This window comes from Emericellopsis atlantica, assembly GCF_019669845.1.
Source record: "Emericellopsis atlantica unplaced genomic scaffold F5Z01scaffold_6, whole genome shotgun sequence".
Taxonomy (NCBI): Eukaryota; Fungi; Ascomycota; class Sordariomycetes; order Hypocreales; family Bionectriaceae; genus Emericellopsis; species Emericellopsis atlantica.
Genome location: NW_025764708.1, coordinates 226891 through 246697, shown reverse-complemented (window position 1 = coordinate 246697; position 19807 = coordinate 226891). Strand labels below are relative to the sequence as shown.

The following is a 19807-nucleotide window of genomic DNA, read 5'->3' as shown; positions in this document are numbered from 1 at the left end:
CCATCCACGCAGCTAGGTATATGAAGATCTGACTGGACGTTAACTCGAAGGCTACATGTATTGTTCCGTGACTCTATCGAGTAATATGTATTCCAAGTAGGATGAGCACGCATGCAGCATGGATTAGCTACGTCTTGTGATTTTGAACCCGCCAGTGACCCTATCCTGGAAGAAGCCCTCGGGATCGTACTTCTTGGCCACCCTCTCAAGAAAGTCAAGATTCTCCTCCCCATATGTACCCAAAGCGTCCTGCTCGCGGTTTGCATAGTTGACGTAGAGCCACTTGTTGTCTTGCCCTGTCTTCTCCGCATAGGCCTGGACCCCGGCGGTGGCATCGCGCAGCTTGCTCGTCAAGAAAGTTTTGTACTTGTCCGAAGGCATCAGCGCTTCGAACTGTACTACGATGGAGTTCTTGGTGAGGTTCTCGTTCAGGCCGAGGATGTTGTCACCGCCCTTCTTGTATGTAGTCGGCAAAGGCGTCATGACGAAGATGATATTGACGGACTCGTCAATGTCGCCTTGGATGTCGGCGATGAGAGAGTTGAAGACCTCTAGGAACTTGCGGCCCATGTCGACTGTGTTTTGGAACGTGAGGGTGAACCAGATATTGTATAGTCCGAGAGTGCCTTGCAGTTGCAGTGCAATTCCCGAGACGGGCTGCGACATGCGGAGATCGACCAGAGGACCCAAGTCCTCAAGTCCTTGAAACGAGGAGGAGTTCTTGACATCGTTCGTGTTCACAGTGATGAAAGCCACAGACGAACCTGTCGCCGGTGTCCAGGAGTACGAGACAAAGCCCGTCTCTGCTGGGTTCACGTGGCTGTTGTCGACCATGCCGACAAATCTGTCCGCAATGGCTGGAGCTTGAGCTATCGGGAATGCCATGACACCGCCAAAGAGATTGTGTGAGGCGAACGTCTTGAGCTTGAAGTGTGTCACGACACCAATGTTATTCATACCACCCTTCAAGGCCTTGAAGAGATCAGCATTTTCTGAAGCATCTGCCGTCACGACAGTGCCATCAGCCAGGACAACCTGTGCGGTGATCAGCATCGCCCCCAGAAGAAGAATCTGGAATGGGCCTCACCTCATAGCTCACGACATTATCCGCAGACATACCGAGCTTTCCAGAATACCACGAGAAACCTATCAGATGTGTGAGCGAGATGACAATGGCGACGAAGGGCCATGGACGTACCACCACCGAGCAGGAAACCACCAACGCCGACATGGCCTTCTCTCCCACCAGTTGTCATTGCACCCTGTGGTTCAAGTTTGGCGTACACCTCGCCCCAACGAGCACCGCTTCCCACGACAACAGTGCCATCCTGAACAATGGGTTTCAATGAACTCTGCTGGGGATACTAATGACATACAGACATACCTCAGCGGTTCCATTCGGTCCTGGGGCATAGTGTACTTCATCTAAAGCGCCAAGATCGATGGTGACGCCTTGTTTGACGTTGTTGGACGGGAAAGGTGAGTGGCCGCCACTGCGGATTCCAACGAGCCAGCACTTTCCGTCTTCTTCGCTCAGAGCTTTGAGCGCTGTCGACACTTGTGCTGTCGAGTGCGGTTGCAAGACGCACCGAGGCTTGATGTCCTGAACGTCGGCAGAATAGTAGGAGCTGAGTGTCGAGGCGTACTCATCGTCCTCGGGGTAGTACAGTACTTCTGAAAGGCCAGCGTTGCTCAACGCGCGGCACTGGGCTGTCAGCATATGCATCGTGTGAAATCTGAATTTCTTTTCCATGGTCCCAGCCATGTAATTTTCAACGACTCACCGCTCGGACTCCTACTCTGTCATTCTCGCTGAGGGAACGAGACAGGTTCTCAGACGTAACTCCCACCACACTACGGAGCAAAAGAAAGGGGAGAGAATAGCCATGCAGAATTTGCTTCATCTCGAACAGTACAATGATAAAAGACTGGTAGAGAGGTCAGAGTCGGCGTGCACCTGCTGTCAATGAGGGTTTCGAGGGCAACCCGATGTGGGTGGGATGATCTTGTACTTCATGTTGACGACCGTCGTACTCGTATACCATCAAAGAGATGCCAAGACAAGATCCTGGTCTCAACCATCTTTTCCTGGAATGCATGCATCTTTGTGTTAAGCGAGAACCTGCCAGCAGAAAAAATCTTGAGCGTTTGCGAATTCCATGCTCGATCTTGTGGCTGTCGGATAATCTCAAGAAGGCTGCAAAGAGATCGCGAGTTCGCAACGCAGTCCGAAATTGTGACAGCGTTGCGAAACAAGGAACAGAGGCCTTTAACCCGAGGCGGACGAACTTTCCGACCTGTTGGCCAAGAACCATCCTGAAGATTGAAGCACAATATGCACCTCACCTGCAGGAGGGCCATGGGTCGTGAATCCTGGAAATCAATATAACACATCTGGTCCAATCGCCGCAGCAGCCAGCCACACAGGAACGAGGGTATTAGAGACTTTCTGGTGCAGACGGCTCGCTTGTAATCTCATGATGTACCAGAGATGCGGGATCATTCTATGACGGGCAACATTGCCACTGCCTCGCAGGTTTTGTAGCTATGCGGGCGTAGCTATTATGATAAAGTGCTGCTATTCGCACTCTCGGGCTGCTCCTGTTGTCCGGATGAGCCTTGGGGGAATTCTGATCCATTCTGGTTCCTTCCAGAGATACCTGCCACTCGACCGTCCGTCGCTCGGGTTTGATTGCCAGATCCACGACAGAATCGCCAACATGGCAGCGTATACAACGAGCAATAGGAGAGATGCGTCAGCAGATCCCGGTATGATCTATCCACTACCAACGGGCGATCCGGCCGTGACGACGACGGTCCTCGTTTCCATATGGGTGATGGCATCCACTTCGACGGTGTTCCTAGCCCTCCGCTTGTACTGTCGAATATCGCGCGCCAAGTCTTGGTGGGATGACTACCTCCTCATAGCAGGCTGGGTATTTTTGGTGAACGCATTGATATTGCAAACATGCATATTTCATGATGGATACCTTGTCACCGCTCTGGGCGGGCCTGTCATGGGGCCCATGAACCTTGGGAGCGACTCGTCGATGAAGTTGTCCCTGGCCCTCATCAAGACGTCGTTTGCACTCACGCTGTGTGGCTTCGCTACGGGGTGGCTGCATTGGGTTGTCGTTGTGGTGACTGTTGTCACGGATGCCGCCTACATGAGCCATGCCATCCTCGTCTGGAGGGCGAACTGCGGTGTGGAGGACTCGTACACCTTTGAGCCGTGTTGGCCGATGGACAGTGGTATCTGGATGAATATGATAGGGTCAAGTATACACTCGTTCTCGCACCTCGTGTCCATGTTGTCCAAAGGCTGACCGTCATCCAAAGTCATATCCGCGGTTGGCGACCTTGTGTTGTCCCTGGTCCCGGCAGCGGTGGTCTGGAAGTTGCAGATGATCCGGCGCGAGAAGATTGGCGTGGCAGCCGCCATGGCCATCGGTATACTGTAAGTCAAAGGTGTCTGCTCAGTGACCGCCGAATAAAAGTCTGACACGACCGCAGTGCTGGAGCCGTCGCCATCATGAAAGCCGTCGAAGCCCCCAAAGTGGTGACGACTGTTGGTACCGACTGTGCCTCTCCCCGTCTCCCCAAGGCTACTCTGCACCTGCTGATTCCAGTCCGCACAGTCTCCTATAAGCTGGCCAGGCTGAGCATATTAGTTCACGCAGAGCCCAACGCCGCGCTCATTGCCGCGTGTATTCCCGTCCTGCGCATCCTGCTGCGCGATGTAAGGAAGACCTACTTCTCCTCCAGCTCCCGTACGGCTGGCCGATACTTGCAATCGAACGAACACAGCGGATTCCAGAGCAACAGAGACGTAAAGGGTACAGAGTTACGAACTCTGGCTGCGGAGGCCGACAATGACAGCGAGACGAGCATTCTTCCGTTGCAAGATATCGCGCCAGAACAGCAGAGAGCGGTATGTCAAGGGTAAGACTTGAAGTGAGAGGAGCATCGCCAAACGTGCGGTCGAGGGTGGACATCCACGCACACCTAGTCAAGCTGCACTGGGCTTTATCGCCGTACGCGCAATTCGTGTGCTGTCGTATGCGAGGTAATTAACGGCTGGAGGCTGCGTGCGTCAGCAATCAACGTCGGTGACGAATCCGAATGGGGCTGTGCCAGGTTTGGCGATCGAGGAGTCGGAGGTGCATTGAATCTCCGACTTTTTTCTTATCAGAGCTTGCCCATGGCCTCTGCATATTTGAGAAGCTCATCAGCCGATCTGCGCGCCAGCATTTTCTCAACTGGAATATCACCGATATGGCTCGTTTGAGGTCCATCGTCCCTGGCGGGATGGCGCTCGCGGCCTTGGCTGCATCAGAACATACCCCAATGGAGCCAAGCTACCAAGCTGCTAGCGACAACGCCTTCCATGTGTTCAATGCTATTCATTCTGCAGGGCGGCAATGGGGCTCCAGCGTGATCCACAATGGATTTAGTTTATACCCAGCTGCCGTGCCCAGGGGCACCGTGTTGTACCACGGAGGTCGTCAAGCAGAGCCCCCTAGCGAACCGGAATGGCTCGCTTTCGAGATCGAGCATGCCGAGAATTTTGGCCGATCTTGGAGGGAGCGTCCGCGACCACCTCCTATGCACCGACCGGATGGTGTCGACAACGCTGAGGGTCCCCAGAAACCACTGATGCCACCCCACGAAGGCCACCCAGAACCAGGCCACCCAGGGCCCCCTCGGAGGCAGGTTGGCTACCTTCACACCTATGTTGCCACTAGAGACCTCAATATGCTCTATATCGATGGCATGTCGGCTGGCAAGACGGATCTTGGGACTCTCGACTCTCAAGACCTGCTCTTGCGCGGCAAGTCGACCACCGACAACGGCTTCATGGATGAGCGGGAGCGGGCAAACGATCTGTGCGACATTGTGACCGCGTGGGGCTATGATGGCCTGGTTCGGGACGAGATTGGGTTCGAAGTGATCCAATGCGACTTTGACAATGGTTTGGAGCAGGTGTCCAGCTTGCAAACATTCTATGAGGAAGACAGACTCTCCGAGCATGGCTTGTCCACGTTCCAATGGGCACGCGCAGCCGGGCAGAGATATGACGGTATTGGAGGCAATCGGCTGAACATTGACTTCTCGTCCATGGTCTCGGGATTCTTCTTCCCGATCAATATCAGCAGCACAACAGACGAGAGACCCGATCTCATCCGGTTGGCAGCTGCCTCGGAGCTAGATTTGAAGGACATTAAGGACTACTTGCAAGACATCTCCACGCAACCAAGACGGTTCACGGTCCATTGGCAAGGGGTCGTCGACATGATTGTCGCGCGGTATGCTGACCGCTTCGCACTGATGGGGTCTGAAAACACTTCCGTGACCCAGTTCATCAGCGAACTCGAATCGTTGACATTGGCCTATGTGGATGCTTCGGGGATCAAAAACAATGATGGCGGACATGACCATGAGGCTCAGAACGAAACCGAGGCGGCCATGAACCGATGCAGCGACCACTATCTCCTGCCGGTTCTCATCGACCAGGAGCACTGGAGCATCGAGGATGACCTCATCTACACCTCCCTGCAGGCCGTCATGGATGACATATGCTACATCCTGTACACGATGCGCTCAACATTCTACACGTATCTCCGTGAAGACGAGAGATTCCAGGGTCAGATCAATCTAGATGGAGACAAGGGCGCGCTGGAAGATGCGTTTGAGGTGAGCAGGCCTTTGCTCCAGAGCTTGATGCAGACTCTGGCCTGGACTACCTGGATTCGACCTAAAGTCTGCGCTCCAGACCAGACATTGTTCGTCGCCATGTGGCCGATAGGCGCCCCCCGTGATCATTGGCATCCTGGATGCCGGACAGTAGAGGAGCTTGGCCGATTCAACCGCAGCTACTGGGATGACCGGCCCTAGCACGTACTGCCATGTATATCACGTCAATTCTAACAGAACTTGCCAGTACTTATATACTTCCGTGTCGAATTGCCCATTTGGGCATCCGCACAACTTCCCTCCGTTGTCTCCACTTTCCCCGGACGGCGTTGCCCCTTCCTGGGGACAGAGAGTCGCATTGACTGGAGATCGCGATATTAACTGCGGACAATGCATAACACTATCCCCAAATGCCGGGCAAACGGAGGATTGACTTTCCGTCGAGAGTTGTATAAGATGTCTGGACGTACGCAGCTGCCAGCATGGACGTCACATCTTGCACTCCCTATTATCTTTTGACTATTTACATTTATACCCCCCTAAATATGTACAAGTCCCTCTCCTTGCTCACGGCCCTGCTTGGGGCCGCTATTGCCCAAGATGTGACTTATCTGTTCACATTGTAACCTCACCTTTCCCCCCTCGCTGAGGCGCACCTGGTCTGACAATCTCTCAGTGGCGATTCGTACACCCAGACAGGCTTTGAAATCTCGGGGGAGAAGCCCTCAGCAGCAAACCCTGTCGGCAATCCTCCTCTGCCTGGGTGGACGACATCCGGCGGTCTCAACTGGGTCGGCTACATGGTGTCCCTGTACAACACCTCGACCGTCCTCTCCTACAACTTTGCCTACGGCGGCGCCACGGTAGACTCAGACATTATTGCCCCCTACGACCCGTCCGTCGTCAGCTTCAAGGAGCAGATTGCCATCTTCTCCGACAATCTCGTCCCTCAGCCCGACTATGCCCCGTGGACCGCAAACAACAGCATCGTCGGCATCTGGATCGGCATCAACGACATTGGCAACTCGTGGTGGGAGGCCACCCGCGACGAGATCTACGAGAGGGTCATGGCTGTCTACTCTGATCAACTCCAGATCCTCTACGACGCCGGTCTGCGTGACTTTTTCCTCCTCAATGTGCCGCGTACGTTCCTATACCCCTTGCATGGCGCTGCTCTCCTTTTCTGCAACGGATGAACTGACCAACGATACAGCAACCGACAAGACCCCATTGATGTCAAGCAACGGCCAGCCTCTGGTTGATGCCATTGCGGATTTCAACTCGCGCGTCGATACTCTCTTGGCCGACTTTAAGGCTGCCAACGAAGGCGTGCGTGGTGTCATCGTGGACACGCACCCTCCTTTCAACGAGGCGATCAACAACCCGCAGAGATATGGGGCGTCGGACGCAATGTGCATCAGCCCGGACGGCGGATGTGTAAGTCTCCCCCACGCTGTGTGAAAAAGAAAATTGCTGACCGTGATAGCTCTGGTATAATGATTACCATCCTTACACGGAGATCCAGAGGCTGACGGGGGCCCAAGTGGCTCGGGTTTGGGGGGCGCCGTTTGCATGCGTGGACAGTGTACTCTGCAGTAACTGCCGGTGAATTAAAGTCAAAGTTGAAGTCGCGAAGCAGTTTATTCGACTGTGTTACATGATATAAGCCAAAATTGGGATTTTTGAAGTCTGGACTTTGGACGATCATAAACAACCAAAAAGCACACCGATGAACGGATGAGATTCCCACATCAAATACAGCTGTTCTCCAGTCATTCAGTACCCACGTGATCGGAGTATACTGTATTTACTGACAGTACTGACTACTTCAGATAGTGAGGAACTGATGGTGCTTTGAACTTTCAGTCTGATCATATCGCAGACGAGACGTAGGGTAGGCAAGTTCTTTGAATGACGGAAGGGAAGCTGCGCCGGGGCTGCTGCCATCGTACGATTCCACTGCCACTTGTTGCGTCAGCACGAAGGATAAGGCAAGAATCAGCAGGAACCGAGATGCTGCCCTCCGTTCTTGCATTGTGTATGAATGCTGTCTCGGCCCAGAAGCTCTGAGGATCCAATTGTGAAGGCCCTCCACCTCCGCGTGTGTACGACCAGACCAAACTTCATCTGCCGTTCCTGCACCAACATAATTGCATCAACGTGAGCTGACATCGACGCCATGGGCTCAAGCGACGTACCGCCCTCCAGCGCGCCGCCTTGGCTGACTGACGCTGCGAATGGATGCCTCGGCGCGGGCGTGTTCTTCTGGCTCGTCACGTACGTCCTCATGGTGCATCGCGCTCACGCGACGCGAGCGACGCCCGTCCCTCTCCTCCCCCTTGGCGTCAATCTCGCGTGGGAGTGTGTCTTTGTCGCCTATGTGTGCGACACCTGGCTTGAATACCTCGGTTTCGCGCTCTGGCTTTTGTTCGACATTCCCGTCCTGCTCGTCACGGCAAAGTATGCATCAGCCAGCTTCGCATCACAGCCCATGGTGGCGCGCAACGTCGGCAAGACCGTGGGCCTCACGTTTGTCGTGAGCGCCGCGTCCATTGCGTACTTTTCGTACTGGTGGTTGGCCGAGCCGCATCGCGGCTACGGCATCAAATGGGGCAAGACCTGGAAGGAGCTTGAAGCGCGCGACACGACCGAATTGAGCTACTGGACCGCAGGCGTGGCGCAAATGCTGTTCAGCGTAGGCGCGTTGTCCATGCTTGTCCAGCGAGGGCACTCTGGTGGCCAAAGCTACGCGATATGGTGAGTCTCTGGTCGATTCTGCTGGCTGATGCGCATGGTGTGGAAATGCTCGACATTCTTGACAGGGTTGTAGACCCTGGGGGCTGATGGCAACAAACAAATCAATCACACATAGGGGGGGCCGGCGCTTGGCCAACGCATCACCGTTTCCCCAGATGCCGATCCTCTGATCGGGCAATCACTGCGTTCACGCGATGCGCAAGCTCATTCTCTGACCTGTGCTAATTCAGCCCTCTCTTCTAGGTTCTGCCGCTTCGTTGGTACAATGATGGGCCTACCCGTCACGACGCTCTTGCTGTGGTGGTACTGGCCTGAAGCGCATGGGTTCGTGCTTCAACCAGCGTCCTGCACCATCGTTGGCGTTACAATGATATGCGACCTCATATATCCCTTTGTTCTGGCCCAGGTGCAGGCGACGGAGGAGGTACTCCCTGACGGTACGGTCATTGCGCCATGGGACGCCAGGGCGTCCAAGAAGCATTCCTGATGTCCAGCGGGCGCAAGAGGGAGTGTGCTCGTAGATCATGACATTCGAGGCTGACGATCACGATCATATCACCTCGTGGGGCAGACTGCAGCTATAGACATGGGGCTCTTTGGAGTTTGCTAAGGTGGGAAGATCAAATTATACCATTCTACATAGCATCTCGCCATTGCCACAAAGTTGCTGCCAGCTGCTTACCACGTCGAGTCGGCACCGTTAGGAATACTTTGCCAATGATCACCGACAGGCTCATTGCAGTGCGTCAATCTTCGCACGTCCAGGATAGTTCATGGCCGGTCTTTATCGCCGGCTTTGCCTCAATAGCCAACAGCCACGCGTCTGGCATCCCAGACGGCGTGAAGCAAGAGCCTGTCCAGGCTGTACTCCGCGAGTCCGTAGGCGCAGGCTAGGCTGTTGGTCGTTGGTGGAGAATCTGGAGATAACCACCGCCGCAATGAACCAGTGTCTCGGGCCGCTCCGTGCCTAGTCATTGGCAGTGTGCTTTGCGCATCACATTCACATGCACGATGCCACACAAGCACACACATGTACCTGTACTTGCGCAGCTGCTGATGCATCCGTGCCCGAGACACTCGCAGGTCCGCAGCTTCACTATTGACAGGGCATTGCCTACGTGCCCTGGCCCTGATGGTCTACATGTCAACCGACAGCCTTGGGCCGTGGCGTGAGCGGCGGCAGTGTCCATGTTGGTTGTCAACCTCCTGTCAAACTCCTGTCAGACTCCTTGGCAGTCAATCAGGATCGGCATTGCATGGGACCAGGTGCTCATCAAAGAATCATGTGATCAGCATGCTTGCGCTGGTCATTCGTCATCCCTGCTGGTGTCGGGGAGCAGCCTCGCCGATTAACGTGGGTGGTCCATGTTCATGTTTATTGCTTTCTGTACATAACGTTGCCTCGAGTCTCGACTGAGCGACCAACGCTACCACAGCATGCAACTCCATCGCGAAGGACCTGCCAGGAGCGGATGTGACAGTCGTCACAGAGGAGTGCAAAGATTGTCGAGCCTAATCATAAGCGCCCGCTTCCCTGCTCATCACGATGCACTCGGTCGGCGGCGGGCTCAGACGCGAGCGTGGCCCCCAGACCAAAATGCATTACATATGCGAGTCATGCAGTGCACAAGTTGTGACAGGACTACAATTGACCTTTGCACAGTCGACTTCTCACACGTTTGGCTGATGGATGGGAACCTAGCTGGGGCATTGAATTTCCAAAGGTTCGCGGCTCGATAGCGTGGCCTTTGACGATGTTGCCTGGTGCACCATTGTACGGCCACTTCCCATTCGGACGCCTCGACCGTTGGCCGGCCAGGAACGAATGTCCTGGCAAGGCGTTTTCAATGAATGACTGAGAACAGGGCCGGCGGTCATGTGGCCTGTGGCCGCTGCGGATGGTCCGGGGGGCAGGACAAACAGGCCCCAAGACCCCTGACCGGAAGAGCATCCTGATTCCCCGTGCGTGGCAGTCTGACTGTTGACAGCTCCAAACCCTCGTCCCTCTTGGAGAAGACAGGCACACCATTGTACATGATGGCATGGATCTTCTTCTTCTTCTTCCATTGGCGGCAATTGGCGGCAATTGGCGTCCGAGATGAGCTTGCGCAGGCGGCCTCTTCCGTACATTTGGACAGCCGTTCGTTCCCTCGGGATGATCCTCTTTGCGTTTGTCTGGCCATGAAGCCTTGGGCATCAATTCGGCAGCAGCATGAATCAACACCGTTCAATTAACGACGATTGTCGGCCCAGACTGCGACCGGAAGGACGTCAACCGAGACATGGAAGTGCATGGCGTCCTGCACCTCGGCATATGCAATGAAGGAACTTGCAGGAGGAGGCATCTGTGTCAATGGCACCGGAGCATTCTTGGTACATACGTACATGCGCCGGTGCATCGTCGATCTCGTCCGCGTCGTTTCATAGGCTTATTCATGAGCCATCACGGCAAGTCTGCGTGCGTCTCTGTGTACAGCGTACCTTGCATGATCCAAAAGCTTCAATCAGTTGGAGGACGTTGCGTCGAGGGGATGGATGCATTCGTCACGCGCGCATCATGACAATGATCCAATGACCCCTCGTTAAGCGAGCATTGTTGATCGCTCGTCAATGAAACCGGGGACGCCCTTTGACAGTTCGATCGACATCGAGACGTCAAGAACCTTGTTGCTGTTGACTGGGGCTGGGCTGGGCAGGGCTGGACTTCGGTCTAATATCGACCGACAATGTGTCGGCCGCAGGGTCTTCCTGGCAGCGGAGGACCCTGTTCACCGTTCGAGTTTGCAAATGTTGGCACTTGGCTCACCGAGAAGCATGAATTGCCGAATCAGATGACCGACCCTCAATGTTGCCTGACGTTGGAAAGCCGTGGAGTCGGCCGAGCTCGTGTCCTGAGAAACCTCCACTTCCCTCCCTGCCAGTGCCACCCACGTCTGTCAAAGTCAAACTCAAAGTGGTGAATCAGGACACACCCCTACCATGGTTGCAGCAGAAGTGGCAGCTTCTGTGGAGAAGAGAATGGGTCGAGTCCGACATTGCGACCGTTGGAGACTGGACTGGGAACCTTTCAGACCAAAATACGTACGAAATACTTTCCCCAATTGTCCAGCAACACGCACCGGATATCTCCATTGTACATGCGGGCCTGTGCGTCGTGTGTTGCGTGTTCATCACCAGACAACTTCCATGGACGAGCGCCTGAAAGCCCTCTCGCCTGCGCCGGACGTGAGACAATGACAACCTCAGGACAGCCAATGTTGCGCTCCGAAGTCCGGAGCGCAAGAGATGACAGGATTCCTCACGAACCGCGCATTTGGGTCGCCGACGATCAACAAGCAAATGACAGGTCTCGGGGCTGCGGGAGGTCGACCCGCCTGCGAGCACCCCATGCTCGATGAAGCCTGAAGGCTATCATGATTCATCGATGAAGTGAAGCCTGGAATAATGATGCCCTGTCGTGTGGAAGCACTACTATTGCACCGCAATATGAGGGACGAGCAAATGTTCACGGTGACCTTGGGGCTTTTCGACGCTACAGCGGTCCAAGACGACATGAAGACACGGCGACATTTGAACACCGCAGCTCGTGGCACCGCCTTCAGTCTCAGCCTTCATTCGCTGAAAGGCCCCGAGTCGAGACATCTCTCCTGTGTGTCCGGTGTCTCAGCCCACCGCCGCTGCGAAGAAGTTGTCTCGCCGCCGGCTGGGCACGTTTCCGCGCGCCCGTCGGTCGTTGTCGAGGTGTCTCAATGGCGAGTCAGCGGCGCGGGAACTTGGCGGACCGGTCTTGTCTTCCCTTGTTGCAATGACTTCTTTATGATCTTGTTCATTTCCAAAGAGACCGTGACGGGCGGGCGAACATGAGCGGCATGCTCGACAAGGATGCGCCCACCGGTGTGTGGCCTGCAGTAGCGCCTCGCGCCGGCATTCAGCGCGCGCGGGATGCTCGCGCTTCTTCCTCATGTGGCTTGTTTGATGGCTTTTTGGGTTCAGCAATAAGGGTGATTAGCGCGCGGTGGGTGGATTGTTGTTGATCCTTCTGGCAATCCGTAAGGCCGTACGTACGTACACACACTGCACGCACGCACGCATGCAGTGTCTCTGTGTGATATGGGCAAACAATTGATCCAGTGGCCGCGCTCGACCAACAAACAGCATGCAGTCAATCACAGAGTGCCATATGTCGGGCAGGACAGGACAAGCAGGTCACCGCCCGCAGGGTGCGTCACGAGCATCATGTTGCTCGCTCGCGCTGGAAGTGATTCGTGGCTTGGCGGCGGGCGAATGGACGGACGAGCCCGCCAGCGGACCTGGGCCACTCGTCTCGGGCCGTGGTCAGTGTAGGTACTGTATGTACCTGGCGCTCATAATGACCTGTGGCTTCAATACGAGAGCATGCTTGTGGCTTGGTGTTTTGTGCGTCCGCAGGCGGCGTCCCGCCTTGTCTTTGCTTCTGCTGCTCATGGGTCTGCCTGGTGGCGGACTGGAGCGAGCATCGTTTGTTCACGAGGCGGTCAGCAGCAACCAGACGGTGAGTGAAAAGGAGCACAAGATGCACGTGTGAGTATACGTATTGTGCGTGTGTGTGGGGTGCGTGCGTGCGCGCGCGGTGTACAGATGTGTGTGATTGATAAATCAAATGGTAGCCCGATATGATCTGCGCAGACACTTTAGGCTTGTTATAGGAAAATCACTCAAGACCAGAGTGTAGGTAGACAGCTGAGCGAATTATGGTTTGGTTTCCCTTCCTGTTGTGTGATATCTGCAAAGATACATGTTCTGTGTAAGTGAGTGAGTGACCGGTATGCATGGTTGCCAATCGTGGCGCGTGGGATGAGATTTGATGTGACCAGCCTAGAACTGTTGAAACAAAGTCCGGTCCACCACTTTCTTCTGCCCTGCCGCGCCTGTTCGTCATGACCCGTCCCCGTTCGCATTCTCTGCGCGTGCTTTGCGTGTGCTTTGCATGCGCATGTGTGTGCTGCTGCTGCTGCTGATGACCGCACCCTGGCCGTATTCTTGACAAGTTTCCCCCGGTGCCGTCCGTCCTGGCTGAAACACCCTTCCTTTCCTCCAAATGATGTGTAGACCTGACCCGTAACATGGTAACGCCAAAGCTGCCAACCCGAAAAGAAATGAAATGAGATAACAAGACCCCGCGCGCCGTGTCCCTGCCGTTCCAACGAGGGAATGATGTGTTCGATTGGTTGTGGGCTTGCACCCGAGTTGTGTTCTCGCCCGCTTGATGATGCTGTTCAATCAGGGAAAGAAGAAATGCTGGTGCTGGTAATCAATGATGCTGTAGGTGGAAAGATAGATCGGTCGATCGATCGATGCGTCTGTAGACGTCTTGGTGTCTTCTCTGGCGGGTTTCCTCGCTATGACAAGGAGATGCGTCGCCTTTTGACTGCTGGTGGTGAAGATGGTGCTGTTGTCGGTGTTGATGGTAAAGCGTCGCCGGCGTGGTCACGCAGTCATCGTGCAGAGATCTGGCACGAGGGTGGATAAGGGTACGAAGGATACGTCGGCAGGCGTCTCGACGAGGGACGCTTGATCATCTTGGCCCAGGGTGCTTTGCTCGGTTGACGACGCTCACGGCAGGCGGCTGTACACGTTGGCGAGTCAGTCGGCATGATCATTACATGACTTGTACCCGCATTACATACCACAAATATCGTCTCCCCTGAGTCTCGAGTCAGTTAATGTTTAGGAATAGTGTGTTTGTCAGAAAAGAGCATACCAGTATTGCTTGCTCACAATGGTGGGCGGACACCGCTTCTGCGTCTCAATGTACTTAGGACACCATGACTCCACCAGGTGATAGCGATGTTGACAGCTCAACTCTTTCTGTACAGAGTCAGTATATTGGAGGAAACGATGATGTTTTGGATCACATACGTAAATGTAGTTGCACATGACGATATCACTCGCAAAGTCGCCTTGTGGTTGTGTGTATGTGCGTGAAGGTGGTCGTGGTGTAGATGGCAAGAGGCGGCACGCTGTTTGCCGATGTCGGTGTACGCAGGGTTCAATGTTCGGAAGGTGTTGCTGATGAAACGTGGACGCAGATGCAGAAGGATGTTCAGCCGCTTGGCGAGAGCCTCAATGATGTTATTATAATGGAATGTCAATAGAGGGAACCAAGGTCGAGAAGGTGGGTGACGTCTGGGTTTAATAACACTTGAAGTGCCTGGCACGTCGTTGCACAGGGACCGTCAGGACAGGCGGTCCGACCCCCAGAACCATAAGCTAAGTACCTTAGCCTGGCTGCCCTGCAAGGCCAACGAAAATTCAAAGGTTTCAACCCCGTCAGTCCAGTCCCTGTCTGGCAGATACGTACCGGTGCCATTCGCCAGATGGCCGGTGGTCCCTTGGACGGGGGTGGGTTGTCTGCGCGTACGACCATGGCGTGTGTCTGGACAACAGTGAGGCGAGACAATGCACAGCACGCCGCCCAGCGCGCGACAACCGAACGTGGTGGGACTGTGGGAGAGAGAGAGGGGGGGGGGAAGGTCCCTGAGCTCACGGTCCAAGCCAAGCAGGGGTAGGCGTGGAGAGACTGGAGGGCGTGCGTCTTGCGGTGCGTGTCTGCCCGATTGACAGCTACGACACGGGTACCTGGTACGTACCGTGAGCTGCGCGCGCCTTGGCCTCGGTCGCAGGGGTGCGGCCGCTGAATCGAGGGTTGAGCGGTCTCATTACGCCAGTACTAATTATGGGCCAACAACCGGATCAGAAGAGCAGTGTTGTTGGTCTCCTACTGACTGGAGTTATGTCAGAGGAAGTGGCAACTTGGCGGACGCATCGCGTCTGTCCCTGAGCAATAGCCGCGTCTATCGAGCAACAGGTCAGCCAACGCGTCTGCCACTCGCGGCAGGGAAAAGGATCAAAATTGCGGCAGCGGCCTCGAGAGAGAGCAACCTCCACCAATGAAGCACACTTCTCCAGGCATTGCAGGCTGCGAGGGATCATGCCTGCTCCAGTCCCTCCAGTTTGCCCTGCCAGCCGCCATCAAGGTGGCCCGGCTGATTACGACTTGTAGTGGACGCGGAGCTTCACCGAAAGCCACGCTGTTGGCCCGACAGATATTATTACATTCATGAGTCTGTCGTCCAGCTGTGAATTCCTACTGGAGGCCCGGAACACGAGGAGGACATTACCGCCGCCGCGAAATCTGGGCATATGATATGATGGGGATTGAGTTATTAGCCTCGGTGAAGGACAGGCCTCGACATCCAATCAATGGGCCGAGACAAGTGCTGCCCGCACCCTCGCTCGGTCTGAATAGTTGGATAAGCCCGGTGAGAGGCTGAGAGCATACGATCCAGCCGTTCGGTCAGGGCCTGGTCCTTGTCTACTTCAGCGGGACCTTGACTCCAAATGGACATGAAGCAGCGCGTTCGCGCTCCCCCGGACAAAAAGGCCTGGCCCCGAGCCCTTATTATTAGTGTCCCAGGCATTTTATTCACGATTCTTGTGGCTGCCTTGCGACCCGCCTGCTCGGATTCGCTGCACACATATTTGATTACTTGCCCACCCACCGGATACCGTTGGACCTGACGAGTCGCCAGATGGAGAGGTGGGAGTGGGTTTCTCAGACCAGACGCATTCCGCGGGGGCCGGCTTCAGTCCATGAGCAGCATCAAGGTGCGTCCAGAGACTCGCAGAGCGGCAGGCAATCAATCATCAATGAGCATGGCACGGCAGAGTTGGCCTTGGCTGTCTCGCCAGCACGTACGCTGTCGCCGGTTCTCCGCCCACAAGCCAGCCTGATCACTCATCAGCAACCATATTAACCTCGTGATGGTCCCGCCTGACATGCTAATATAACCTAGTGTACAGGACGTAGTGATTACTGCTGAATCCAAGACAAGTGCCCAGCAATGGAAAACGTCCAGAAGGCGTGGGGTCGGGTCTGGTGTGCATCCGTCAGCGTAATCCTGCGCCGAACTTCATTGCCCCCTGTACAAACCTTTTTTTTTATCTCCCTCTTTGAAAATTGACAAGAAGCCCGTTTGGCCGCTCATCTGAATGCCCTTTTTCCTTTGCCACTACAGACCTGGAGCGAGGAAGTTTCACGTGGACGTTTGGAGGATGCAGCCATCCCGCGCACGTGTCGAGCCCCCTAATTTGTCGCAGACATCTGTTGACATTTAGTCCAAATTATGGCCTTTTTGGCCAAACGTAATTCAAGGCGAATTGACAGTTGACAGCTGCTTCTGGAGCATGTTTGCGATGCAACTGTAGGGTAGCATCGAGCGACAAGGCACTAATTAGGAGTCGAGGAACATGGAGGAGGCAGGGGATGGGCGCAAGCCATCATGAATCGACACGATCCAAATCCTTGTGAGTTTTGACGCACAGCAGGTGACGCCATTCTGCCAGAACCGAAGTCAGAGCGCTGGCCAGTCTGTCGGTTTCAGATGCCGTTCTGCCACTCGTTGCTCATGCTACGTACTTGATATGTGCGCTGCAATATACAGGGGCTAATCATCCTCTTGGTGGACTTTTATTCCCGTCTCACCAAATTGCTCACTGCCGCAAGTGACAGCACTCCAACATGAACAATTCGACAGCGGCCCGCTTTACCCATGCATACAAGTACATGCGTACACGTGGCTGGAGTCAATTGCCGGCCTCTGTGCCCCGTAACCTACGCTACAGCAATCAGATTCATCACAACCATGAAGCTTACCATGTCGGAGACCTAAATGTCGGAAGACTCTGTAGTTCGCAAGAAGATTCGCGACGCTCCTCGGCTCACGACGGCATCGACATCTGCCCAGGCGGTGCCGATTCCGCGGAACGATGGATGATAGCAGTAGCGGCATTCCCAATCGTCAATCACACTGCATTCTTCGAACTGTGTGTGATCTGCTGCACCGGGCGCCTGGCCTGCCCGATGAAGAAACCGGTCAACACGCACGTGGATGGAGCCAGAGCCGGGGTGGCCTGGTGGCTGTCTGACAGCCAACTGGCTGGGGGCCGTTGCGCACATGCGTCCACTCCCCCCTCTGTGCAGTAGACTGAAAGGCTAATATGTGTTAATTAATCAACAAAGGTCCGTAAGGAAGAATCCCATTTCAGCCTGTCCACCAGCTTTGACGGACCACCTGAGAAGGTGATTTGACATTGACGATCCCGACATGGATGGACTGCGTGGTCGCTGGTGAAACTTATGGCGGTTCTTGGCCGCCGTTCAAAGTTCAAACCAGCCAGGTACGGATACCCAATACCTGCACGTCAACAAAGTCAATCCAACCAGCCCGCTGCATGAGTCAGAAGGACTCCTGGGAATATTGTGCTTTAGCACTGATTAGCTGAGTTGCTTGCAGACTAGCAGCCGGGCTGAAATGGTCAGTCGACTCGATCCGTCCTCCATCGTTCGCCCCCTGTCCTGGGCTCCAGTTCTGTTGGTTCTCCACGGACGGCACCCAGCGCCTCGGTACAGCACTTTGCCGTGCGCGCATCTTGTTTCGTCCATAACGCAGCGTCTCAAATGGGACCTCATTTTTCTCACCAACCAGTGCTGCCAACGATCCGCCGTCATCAATGAGCAAGCCAAGTCGTCCAGTTCCCACATTACCATGGACACTGACGTCTCCGTCTCCACGACGAGACGGCGCAGAGTTGAGCTGGACACCCCCCCTTGGACATGACTGACGGCGGGACCAGGCTCATGTCCGATGGACCCTTTATTAACGGTGGCGCTTGGCGTGGGCACGCTCGCGTGTGTCTAATTGGACTGGCCAGCGCTCGGGTCCGTCGTTGATGGATTCTACAGTGACATGTACGTACGTGCAGAGGGCTCGGTTGCCCTGGCTGGCCCTGTCGATCCGTTGTTGTCAATCCCACTCCGTACACCGACTCCTGGGGCTCGCTGCGTCCAGTCAGACGACACAGAATGAATGGTCCCTTGACACAGGCATCGTTGGAGATCCTGCGCCCGTCGTGGAAGTGTCATCGCTCCGCAACTTGTTAATTCCACGGCCCCAGAGAGGCATCATCGTGAATCAAACAGGAGGTGGGTATGGACTTGCATGCTGGGACAGCCAATGACAGGCTGTTCCAACTATGGTTAATGTAGGTCTGAAGGGTTTCGTCCCAGAGACATGGTCCTGGATTTGGCACCCCATACCGATGCCCGTGCCAGCTATTTTGGTATCTTGTATGATTCTGAATCCGTAGGTATGTAGCCTTCAGGACAGCTGCATGGCCGCTTTGCAACAAAGCCTCCCAATAAGACAAAGTCGCAGACTCGTAGCTGGTGAACTCACTGGACCGTCCCAAGCCCTCGTTCGTCGCTGCCTGTCAGTGGTCAAGTCGGTCCCTGACCAGCAAGGTGCGCCGATCAAAGCCTCCTCCAGGCTGTACGATGTTGCGGGGCTTGGCGAGGGGGGTTGAGTCCTCGCAGCGGAGGACAGTTAGGGCCGACGTGGTGATCACCAGACGCCGTCAGATGACCGGACTCTGTTCAGTTTGTTCAGTCTCAGCACCATCGTGGGCCGTCCCGGCGGACATCCACTCGGCTGGCACCTGGTGCCTGGAGGCGCGAGGAACGTCCCGTACCACCGGTCCAGCGGTGGGCTTCCTGCATTCGCGACGGCGATATGGTATGGGTCGGTCGGAGATCCCCCAGGATGCCAATTTCATCCTGTCAATACCGTTGGCGTGATCGGCAATAAGCCTACAAAAATAGGCCAAGAGCGGGTAATGAAGCAAAATCACATTGCCTTCATGTTTGCTCCTGGAAATTTGACAGAACGAAAGAAAGCACGCTTCCTTGGGACGTGCTAACCAAGTTAGTTGGAGACGCAATGGATTCATTCATATGCAAGCAATATTGGTAGTTTAATAAGTGGGAGAAAGACGAGGCAGACGTTTTACAAGCGCACCTCTTACCTCAAAGCTCGGTGACAAAAACTGACAAAACGAACAAGAATAAAAGAGTGAGTGAGGTCTCGCAACGCAAAATTTTTGTCATATCAATGGGATAAAGACGGCAAAAGAAATGGTCCGTAGCGGGGTCGAACCGCTGACCTTCGCATTACTTGATACACTTATGGCGTATTAGTACGACGCTCTAACCAACTGAGCTAACAGACCAAGTTGAATGTCTCAGAGGTATCACTGTCTATACGCCACAACGCAGTCGTCGATAGCAACACACTTCCCACTGCCAGCAGACGCGATGCTTCTTCAAAGTTGAGACACATCATTACAGCATTAGCCGCGCTATTAATTAGTCCCTGGACCGCTTCGGTCGGTCCTAACATCACCTTTTCACATTGCTACATTGACCAGGGGTTCTCAATTCTCCATCTGCTCCATCTGTCAGCGCCGGACCGCCTGGGCC

At 54.8% G+C, this 19807-nt stretch overlaps 6 protein-coding genes and 1 non-coding gene across 7 annotated transcripts; 4 read left to right on the top strand and 3 right to left on the bottom strand.

The window, feature by feature from the left end:
* Window positions 1-123: 123 nt before the first annotated feature.
* On the bottom strand, window positions 124-1726 carry F5Z01DRAFT_671857 (FAD binding domain-containing protein; the record flags this gene model as incomplete). Its single annotated transcript, XM_046264740.1, has 4 exons — window positions 124-1035; window positions 1088-1146; window positions 1199-1328; window positions 1385-1726. The coding sequence occupies 4 exons, from the start codon at window positions 1724-1726 to the stop codon at window positions 124-126; spliced, it is 1443 nt and encodes a 480-aa protein (XP_046120525.1).
* Window positions 1727-2442: 716 nt separating this feature from the next.
* Window positions 2443-4034, top strand: F5Z01DRAFT_479520 (uncharacterized protein). The gene is made up of 4 exons (XM_046260061.1): window positions 2443-3279; window positions 3340-3457; window positions 3514-3581; window positions 3639-4034. Exons 1-4 carry the CDS (start codon window positions 2565-2567, stop codon window positions 3944-3946), a joined length of 1209 nt encoding a protein of 402 aa, XP_046120524.1. The 5' UTR covers window positions 2443-2564; the 3' UTR covers window positions 3947-4034.
* Window positions 4035-4275: 241 nt separating this feature from the next.
* F5Z01DRAFT_617699 (uncharacterized protein) lies at window positions 4276-5895 on the top strand (the record flags this gene model as incomplete). Its single annotated transcript, XM_046260997.1, has 1 exon — window positions 4276-5895. One exon carries the CDS (start codon window positions 4276-4278, stop codon window positions 5893-5895), a length of 1620 nt encoding a protein of 539 aa, XP_046120523.1.
* Window positions 5896-6036: 141 nt separating this feature from the next.
* On the top strand, window positions 6037-7413 carry F5Z01DRAFT_478951 (uncharacterized protein). Its single transcript, XM_046260059.1, has 4 exons — window positions 6037-6316; window positions 6371-6837; window positions 6908-7131; window positions 7181-7413. The coding sequence occupies exons 1-4, from the start codon at window positions 6177-6179 to the stop codon at window positions 7301-7303; spliced, it is 954 nt and encodes a 317-aa protein (XP_046120522.1). The 5' UTR covers window positions 6037-6176; the 3' UTR covers window positions 7304-7413.
* A 460-nt stretch (window positions 7414-7873) lies between these two features.
* F5Z01DRAFT_671855 (uncharacterized protein) lies at window positions 7874-8938 on the top strand (the record flags this gene model as incomplete). The annotated part of the gene is made up of 2 exons (XM_046264739.1): window positions 7874-8451; window positions 8695-8938. The coding sequence occupies 2 exons, from the start codon at window positions 7874-7876 to the stop codon at window positions 8936-8938; spliced, it is 822 nt and encodes a 273-aa protein (XP_046120521.1).
* Window positions 8939-13740: 4802 nt separating this feature from the next.
* F5Z01DRAFT_478653 (uncharacterized protein) lies at window positions 13741-14472 on the bottom strand. The gene is made up of 4 exons (XM_046260057.1): window positions 14350-14472; window positions 14192-14298; window positions 14118-14134; window positions 13741-14056 (listed from the first exon to the last, which is right to left on the bottom strand). Exons 1-4 carry the CDS (start codon window positions 14365-14367, stop codon window positions 13926-13928), a joined length of 273 nt encoding a protein of 90 aa, XP_046120520.1. The 5' UTR covers window positions 14368-14472; the 3' UTR covers window positions 13741-13925.
* Window positions 14473-19463: 4991 nt separating this feature from the next.
* Window positions 19464-19557, bottom strand: F5Z01DRAFT_t30. The gene has a single exon. It is a non-coding gene; the product is annotated as a tRNA-Ile (tRNA).
* Between the last annotated feature and the right edge of the window lie 250 nt (window positions 19558-19807).

Excerpts from the sequence above, each read along its gene's own strand:
- F5Z01DRAFT_479520 (XM_046260061.1), top strand. The coding sequence starts at position 2,565 with ATGATAAAGTGCTGCTATTCGCACTCTCGGGCTGCTCCTGTTGTCCGG. Across the intron at positions 3,458-3,513 it reads GCCATGGCCATCGGTATACT|TGCTGGAGCCGTCGCCATCA; the intron begins GTAAGTCAAAGG and ends ACACGACCGCAG. Across the intron at positions 3,582-3,638 it reads GACGACTGTTGGTACCGACT|TCTCCTATAAGCTGGCCAGG; the intron begins GTGCCTCTCCCC and ends CAGTCCGCACAG.
- F5Z01DRAFT_478951 (XM_046260059.1), top strand. The coding sequence starts at position 6,177 with ATGGACGTCACATCTTGCACTCCCTATTATCTTTTGACTATTTACATT. Across the intron at positions 6,838-6,907 it reads TTTCCTCCTCAATGTGCCGC|CAACCGACAAGACCCCATTG; the intron begins GTACGTTCCTAT and ends CCAACGATACAG. Across the intron at positions 7,132-7,180 it reads TCAGCCCGGACGGCGGATGT|CTCTGGTATAATGATTACCA; the intron begins GTAAGTCTCCCC and ends TGACCGTGATAG.